A 9,164-nucleotide genomic window follows, 5' to 3' on the forward strand; every position below is an offset into this window, starting at 1 on the left:
GAAGTGGGGGCGCTTGGCTTCTACTAATGCCAAGTATTTTTTTAATTTTTCGCTCTTCACAGTGAATTCCCCTCGTGCTTGATTGACCACCACCTACGAGTCGGCTCGCACTTCAATTTCTATGGCACCCAGAGACCTTGCTACTGCCAGTCCTGAAAGCAATGCTGCATACTTTGCCTCATTGTTCATGGTCTTGAACGCCAACTTGATGGCATAATTGTACTCCCTTCCTTTAGACGTAACAATATGCACCCACACTCCCCCTCCAGCCCAGCAAGACGAGCCATCCACAAAAACTTGACAGGGCTTCATGGGAGGTGCATATTCACTCTCCGCCAGGAAACTAGTAAACTCAGCCACAAAGTACGCCAGCACCTGCCCCTTGATAGTATTATGCGGTGCGTAGTCAATATCAAACTCACTCAGCTTTACTGCCCAGTTCATGAGCCGGCCCGAAGCGTTTGGCCTTTGCAGGATCTTTTTCAAAGGGGTCTTTGTGAGGACCCTTACTGGATGAGCTTGGAAGTACAGGCGCAGCTTGCGTGAGGTTACCACCAATGCGAAGGCGAGTTGCTCTATGCGGGGGTATCTGGCTTCAACCCCACAATATGCTCAGCTGGCGTAGTAGATCGGCCTCTGGACTCCATCCTCTTCGTGCACTAATGGCAAAGAGACTGCCTGGGGAGAGACCAACAAGTACAGGGTCAGTGTTTCCCCACACCTGGGTTGGCTGAGGAGCGGTGAGCTTGTGAGGTACTTCTTGAGAGTCTCGAATGCCAGGTCACACTCGCTGTCTTATATATGTGCCTTTCACAGAACCTTTAAGAAAGGTAGGCACTTGTCGGTGGATCTTGACATGAACCTGTTCAAACCCACCACCCGCCCGACCAATCTTTGCACCTCGTTTATGCTTCGAGGTGGGGCCATGTTGAGGATGACCTCCACCTTTTCGGGATTGGCTTCGATTCTGCGTTTTGACACCATGAATCTCATAAACTTTCCTGATCCCACACCAAAGGTGCACTTTGTCTGGCTTAACTTCATCTGGTATTGCCTCAGTATTGCGAAAGTCACCCTTAGATCGTCCAAGTGTTGTTCCGGAGTCCCACTCTTAACCAACAGGTCATCCACGTAGACCTCCATGTTTCTTCCCACCTAACTTTTGAACATACGGTTGACCAACTGCTGGTAGGTGGCCCCCGCATTCTTCAGCCCAAAAGGCAACGTCGTGTAACAATACAGGCCTAGGGCAGTGATGAACGAGGTATTCTCCTCGTCCTCCGAGTTCATGTGAATCTGGTTATACCCAGAGTAGGCTTCCATGAAACTGAGCATACAATGGCCTACCATGGAGTCGACGATCAAATCGATGCGAGGAAGTGGGAAGTTGTCTTTCGGGCAGGTTTTGTTAAGGTCAGTAAAGTCAACACACATTCTCCATTTGCCACTCAGTTTTTTCACTAGTACTACGTTAAATAGCCATTCTGGATAATGGGCTTCTCGGATGAATCCGACGGCTAACAAGTAGTCCATTTCCTTAGCTATGGTAACGTTCTTTTCTACACTGACACTTTGGCATTTTCGCCTCACCCCTTTGGCCTTTGGGTCCACGCTAAGGCTATACTGTATGACTTCTGGGGCTATTCCAGGCATGTCTTTGTGGCTTCAAGATAATATGTCCATGTGTTCGGCTAGGAGTTGTTGCATGGCGTTCCGCACCTCAAACGTCATCTCGCTACCGATCCTTGTAATGGCATCTGGTCGATTTGAGTTTAAGGAAACGAACTCCAACGGCTCATTTGGTTCCACCTTTCTAAGTCTCTGCTTGTCTCAAATTTCGCCTTCTGCTGGGACACAAACGGGCAACGGTGGTAAGATGCAGTTATCCATCTTAGAGCATACCTCGTTCTCCCCGCCACTCGGAGGCACCCCTTCCTGGGTACGTTCTCGCCTCTCTTCCGCAGCTTCTCCTCCTCCAATTCTGGGAGCTTTGGTTCCTTGTTGGTGAGCTTCCATGTTCGTCAGCACTATTGGTGAGCTTTCGAGTTGTCTGGAATGGGTTGTCACAGCCATATGAAGTACGCGCTAGATCTATAAGGATCCCAAAGACGGCGCCACTGTTAAGTGTTTCGTATGCCTTTGGCCAGGTTCCAACAACTCAGGTCTTCAATGCTGGGTGTACGAAGACGAAGAAGAAAGCAGCTAGGAGAGGGCAGCCTTGGGACCGAGGAGTCTCCAATGCCAAAGTCAGTAGATTATTTTGGTAGTTTGTAAATAATGAGAGAGTCTAGAGACCAGAGAGCGTTTTCGTACCTAAAATTTGCTATTTATACCAGGAGTTTGGGAGATAGATCGTGCCTACCCCTGTGGAGCCCATGTCCTTTTTACCGTTCCTTTTATTAGAGTCATTTAAATGCGGCGTGCCTCTATGATGGTGCCATTAATGTGGCGTGTTGCTCGGGTTGTGGTGCCATTAATGCGACTTCGTTCTCCAATTTGTTTTATTCTGCTGGTGTCTTCGGTGGTCCGTCGATGTTTCCATGTTAGAAGATCAAAGGTTCTTCGTCTTTCTCGTTCTGCCCTATACGAGTTCCCATGAGCTAGGTGCAGGCGAGTTGCTTCGTAGACAAGTTTGAGCCCTGGGGCTGGGTATCGGGGCGAAACTCATTACTCTCAGCTGAGCGCCTAGTGGGTTTATGAGTGAGGGGGAAATCCCCTTATACCGGAGAATCATTCTTCTCCTATTTCCGATATAGATAAAAGTCGATCCCAAATACAATGACAAATGTTAATGGAGTAAATTTGCACAATGGGCTAGGAAGGAAGAGAGAGTCATCCCTGGCCCATGGAGGTGATTTGGGCCACATTGGTGCAGTCGAAATGCCTACATTGTGGTTTAGGCATCGATACGGTGCTCCTACGTACATCCATAAGAATAAGCAATAAATAAATAATAAAATATAAATAAAGTGAGAGATACAGATTTACATAGTTCGGCATAAATGTCTACGTCCATAGGTCGTTTTAGGCCAAATTCACTATGTTAGTGATTATACAACCTTGCATATCTCTCGATATAATAGAGGAATTTTTAGAAGATTTAGAGGTTAAAGAATATGGCTTTCTTCTGGAGAGGGGAGCTTAGAGTAGTCATCATGTGTAATTGTTCTAATCTAAGGAGATGTCCTCTTTTTATAGAAGTCTCTTTTCTCTTTTGGAGTGATTGAGTTACACATAGTTTATGAAACTTTTTTTTTTTCACTTAATTTATGAAACACTTCCATTTTAGGTTGAGTCAACTTATCTTATCTTTGAGTTTTATTTTTTGCCTTATCCTTGGGCTTAGTTCTTTATACCCAACAAGTACCTTTTCGATAACTAGGCTTCGATAAATTGTGAGATTCAATAAATAAATAAACCCCCAAATAACAGGATGACAATAAAAGAGAGTTATGAAAAATCAAATATGATCAATTACATAAAATCTATTCAATACGTTTGATATTCTCTTAAATTAATTAATTTCTCTTGACTTGTACTCTTTTATCCGTTAATAAGATTAAAATATTTTATTTGGGAGCCATCTTCCATTAGAAACTGAAGGTGAAGGTGTTCTCTAAACTACCTAATATCCGTTCACTCTAAAACTATATATAACATTAAAGTAATACTAGAGAGAATTTATTATAGTAATACACATTTTATACTTACTGCATGACTGCTTCTAGTTGATTATTTCTAATACTCACTTGAGAAGATGTGTGGTCTAAATGATGTCACATCATGTATACAAAATAAATACTTCCAATAACGACTTATATCTATATTTATTCATAACATTATACATTAAATGAATAATAAATTTTTTTGACTTATCTCCTGTGAATTCGGTGTCCCCTCTGTGTATCTCCAATCATTTTGTCAAGGAGAAGCACGACCATGCTACTCAAAATCCAACTACGTTTTTTGAAAAATTTAATTAAACCAGTGTAGACATTAATTAGTACAGCTGTTTTGATAGGTATGCCTGCCTACAACTCCACTGCAGACCTTCCACATTGGAAGGCAATCCGATGTTTGTACCACAGCCTGGCCCAGCCCAGCCCACCAACCCACGTGCCTCATTTATAAATAGAAAGATATAGCCAGCAATTCAAAATAGACAAATATGAAAGGAATCCCTATCCTTTTTCCCATTCTATGTAACTTACATATCAATGTGGCTGAAAGAGTAACTATATTACATTTAGCTACCATCCAAAGAAAGATAAGAGAGGAAGAAGGAAGGGGAATGGTAATATTTTCAAGTGATGCTACTCTTCATCTTAGACCTATCATTGATTTGGTGTAGTATAAGTTCATTTTTATGTCAAAGTATGTAAGTATGCAAATAAAAATTAACTTAAAAATATGTTATATCAATTAATATAACTAAGAAAGATGGAATCAATGATAAAAGAACTATATTTTCCAACAAATAGAGTACTATTTCTTTTCATCATAAATACTACCATTGATCTGTTGTGAAAAACACAGTGACGATAACAAATAAGTGAAAGCAAACAAGCAAATCAATCACAACACAAAATTAACGTAGTTCAGCAATGTGCTTACATCCACAGAGCTGCAGATGATTTTATTATATTGAGGAATCACAAAATGCACTTTGAGGCGAAATCTCACTGTTCAAAACATTAAGGGAGTACTAAATTGTTCATTAAGTACATATTTATAGTATCACACGGTGGAAACCCTAATTTTTTACTTTTCTGCATTATTTGCTAAAACGGAGTGTCGAGCACACCTCGAGTGAACTATTTGCCCGAGCTTCTCAAACGACCGCGACCTATCGAGCTAGTGACTAGTGAATTTTCTGCCTGTCATTTTTTCGATTGCAAACAGTGCCAAACCTCCCTAAAATTTAATTCCTCCAAAAAATCATAAATCATTATTGTCGAGTCGGATCATCCAATTGGGCCGACACACTAGCAAAGCCATGCTCCACAAACCCAACACCATCAACAGTCATACTCAATGATGTGGCACATCTTACATGATTACCAATTAATTAGTTGATAGAAGAATTAATTTGAAATGTATCTCGTCAATAAATATGATCGGCCAAATGTGCATCCCAAATATGAACACCAGTGCAAATAGGTTTTTTCTTTTTTAAGCATTTTTTAAACAAGAAGAAATTTTAAAAAATATATAAATTTATTAATAGTCACTCCCTTAACTATTAAAAAAAATTAAAATATATGAATAAGCCCGTTGAGAAGTCATATTAGCATTTTTCTTGAGAATATAAAACTTTTCAATATTTTAGACTTTTCACAAAGGTGAATGATGGGGAAGGGAGTCAATTTGATTCCCAATCCAAAACACTTGCAGACAAACAACCGGGGCTACAAAATCACTGGCAGAGAGAGCTTCTGCAAACATCTTCGTCGCCGCACAATACGTGGCGTTTTCTCCCATTGGTTTCGCTGCTTTTGTTCCTCAGTTCATATAAACGAGACTCCAAAACTACAAACAACAAAACACTAAAAAAAAAAATGGGAAAAATATCAAACACTTATCCCTACTGCTAAATCATGAAGCTCTCCATGAATTCAAACCCCCTTTTCTTCTTTTTCTGTCTCCACTCAATGCTGTTTTGTTTTCACCTTTTCTCCCCCCTTAAAGAGACAAAAAGGGGTTGCTAGCTAGAGAATGCAAATTAAATATATCTATCCTGTAAAGTTTCCAAGATTGCTAAAATGTACAAAGACTAAAGTCCATCTAACATTCATGTCTCTAGTACTTCAACCTTTTTCTAATCCTATATCGAAAACTATTCATGTGTCTGACTTTCTTAGATTCCCCTTTTTTTCCCTTAAGCAAATCATATGTTTTAATAACGGCAAAAGTAGAGATGTTGCAGTATCCCAACAACAATCCTATTACAACAACAATGGCAGAATTGTGTGCAAATAAGAAATGAAAATTAATGGATTCTTCGTATTTTTCAGTATGACCCGAGAGTCAGAAAGTCATCGGTTCCTCACTAGAAAAACCATGCTAACCGATCCTGAAGAATTTCATGGGCTTAACTCATCTCATAAAATCGGTTGTATAAGAGAGGATTGTTCATTGCTTATAAACATGCCCAAGATCTTGTCCACAGCCAATGTGAGATTATTCCTCAACACCCTCCCTCACGTGCAGGCCAATATTTTTTCTGGTCCTTGTCACAGGATAAGTAGTGTGGGTCCCCATTCGCCCTGTGGCAGACTCTGATACCATGAAGAAATTCATGGGTCTAACTCATCTCATAAAATCGGTTGTATAAGAGATAATTGCTCATTGCTTATAAACATGCCCAAGACTTTGTCCACAGCCAATGTGGGATTATTCCTCAACAGATCCTAAGGCCTCGTTTGTTTTCGCAGATGAGATGAGATGAGTTAAAAGTTAAAAGTTGAATAAAATATTGTTAGAATATATATTTTTTAATAATATTTTTGTTTTGAGATTTGAAAAAGTTGAATTATTTATTTTATTTTGTATAAAAATTTAGAAATTTTATAATAATTAGATGAGATGAGACGAGAATGGTTGTGAAAATAAACGAGACCTAAAAGTCATGATCTATTCATCGCTAGAAACAACAATGTTAGTAGCCTCAGTACTTTTTGTATACCATATTTTGTTTTGAGTTGTGTACGTGTTAAGAAAGATAGGCTCCATGTGTTTGAGTGTTGTCTAATCTAATAAAATATGTACAAACTTTAGCTAGTTGGTGCATATTCTTAATACAAGATCTGTTATTATGATGAGTCAACGCAACTTATTATTTATAATATTTTTGGTTAAACACAACTTACTATTTAAGTCCACTGATACGAAGGCAGTGTTACTTTATTGTGTGCATGTGGGCTGTTTTCTATTAGTTTTGTTAGATTCTAAAGAGATATGGTTAATCTTTTGCAAAATAGGTGAAAAACCTGTGTAATCAAACTGAATTTATCCATGCTTTTTATCATCTTAAATTATGTCATTTCTAATTACACCTACTTATTTGGTATATTTTAAGTAGCTGTTTATTTAAGTGGTAAACATATGAAAATAAAAAATAATATTTGTCATAGGATATGTAAGCTTCGTACACTCTCTTTAAAAAACAGGTAAATCTGACACCCACAAGAAAAAAAAAAATTTAATAGTAGAACCTACTTTTTTTTTCAAATTAAGTATGCGGGACTTGCACAACTTAAACTTTATCTAATATTATTCTATAAAAATATTTGTGATATGTGTAATTGACGATAACAAAATCTAAAATGAGTAGAGCATTCCCATGAATGGGTTATGTAAAACCTATGTTTTGGTAAAATTTGAATGAAATAGTTCAATATAGCCCATGCAATGGATTATGTATTTTATAACTAATATCCAGTTTGCTACGGTATCATCTCTACATCTATGGAATACTATTCATATTTGTATAAATATTTAATTCATTTTTCTCTCTACTTTTTACTCTTTATTCATTTATTTACCTATTTTTTACTTTATTTGAAATGAATAAAATATATTAAAAAGTATAATATTTAAATGATATAAAGAAAAAAAAAATAGATAAGCTGATGCATTGTATATTATAAAAATCAATATATAAAATAGAAAAAATGAGTTTTAGTAGTATATTTTAAAGGATATGATGAAGAATCTATTAGAAGTGCTCTATATTACTCTTCACCAAATGCATCAAACTCTATCACTTAAAAGATACCAAAAGTATGAATATGAGAACGAACATACAATAAATTCAGAATATTCATTACTAATTACAAGCAACCTAGCTAGATTTTCATCAAGAATATTGAACTTTCATTTATAGGCTGGTAAACAATAATTGGAGGAAAAGAAAAGGAAAAGTATTTGTACGTATATTACTGCAGTCATGAAAAGATATGAATCTGATCTGCTGCTGATTGATTTTCTTTTCTGCCAATCACCATGTGTTCTCAAGAGCAAAGCAAACCCCAAAAAAGTTTCTCATCAAAGGACAAACAGAGATTCAAGAAACAGAAAGCGCCATTGAAATGGCCATTTTAGTGACTGTAAAATCAAACTTTCAGAAGCTGTACACATCATGATCATAATTAAACGTTCATTTTCTTGGATCTTCCATTGGAAAGAAAGAGATTAAAATTCCAAAATACACCCGGTTTTCCCCCATGAACTAGGAATAATTACCATCAAAATACCAGACCAAAAAATGATGAGAAAAACGAGGGTATTTTGGATCAGATTCATGCATCACAAATTGAAACGAAAAATAAATATAAATTCTGCTAGTTGTGGAGAGGATCTGGGCAACTGGGTACTTTACGTTTGTTCTCCTCGAATCGGTTGTCAGTTCTGCCATTGAAATGCTTTCTAACCAGATCCTCCTTGCTTCTCTTCTTAACCATTCCGCCGCCATGGCTGCCGCCCACCTTCATGACCTTTGCTATTCCATGTCCTGGGAGAATCCGAATTGCCCCGGCTTGGCATGAGTATTCGCACCAGACCCAAATCTGCAACACCGAGATAATCAACAGCGCCAGCAGAGTAGTAGAAAACAAGACTCTCCTGCTGCCAGAAAAAGACATTGCCTGCAGAGATCGAAGACCCACATGCATATATAAAAGCTATAAAAAAAAAATGGCCTTTACTTCAACTCCACAGCTCAAAGCACAAGCTCTGCTTTATAAAACGAAACCTCCTTAGCCAGCCAGCTAGCTTGCTTGCTTGCTGCAATTTTGTTGACAAAACAAGCAAGCAGACCCTCTCTCTCTCTCTCTCTCTCTCTCTCTCTAGGATATGACTTATGAGCAAAAGAATTGACGGCTATTATGGTCATATGGGGGAGAGAGCATGAGAAGATGGAGCCTCATGTCCCCACAGTGGCCCACGTGATTACATACAATGGACAAAGTTGCAGTTTACGTGCTAAAAACAGAGCATGAAAATGCTACTCGGCTCACTTTTGTTTATATATTTTTTTATATTGATTTTGTATGGAATTGAACAAATTGACACGATTATCGTAATTTGACCTCCTATTTACTTTTCCTAGCTGCTTCTGCTGCTGATGCTACATTGCTACTGCTGCATTTGAAATTTCTTCACGT

At 38.2% G+C, this 9,164-nt stretch overlaps 1 protein-coding gene across 1 annotated transcript; it reads right to left on the bottom strand.

Annotated features, from left to right (window-relative positions):
* Positions 1-8,342: 8,342 nt before the first annotated feature.
* On the bottom strand, positions 8,343-8,642 carry LOC109021401 (CLAVATA3/ESR (CLE)-related protein 27). The gene has a single exon (XM_019004024.1). It carries the CDS (start codon positions 8,640-8,642, stop codon positions 8,343-8,345), a length of 300 nt encoding a protein of 99 aa, XP_018859569.1.
* Positions 8,643-9,164: the final 522 nt, after the last annotated feature.

The sequence above is a fragment of the Juglans regia genome, chromosome 15 (genome assembly GCF_001411555.2).
Source record: "Juglans regia cultivar Chandler chromosome 15, Walnut 2.0, whole genome shotgun sequence".
In the NCBI taxonomy this organism is placed as follows: domain Eukaryota; kingdom Viridiplantae; phylum Streptophyta; class Magnoliopsida; order Fagales; family Juglandaceae; genus Juglans; species Juglans regia.

Bases quoted from the DNA above. Each gene is read 5' to 3' on its own strand.
- LOC109021401 (XM_019004024.1), bottom strand. From the start codon at position 8,642: ATGTCTTTTTCTGGCAGCAGGAGAGTCTTGTTTTCTACTACTCTGCTG.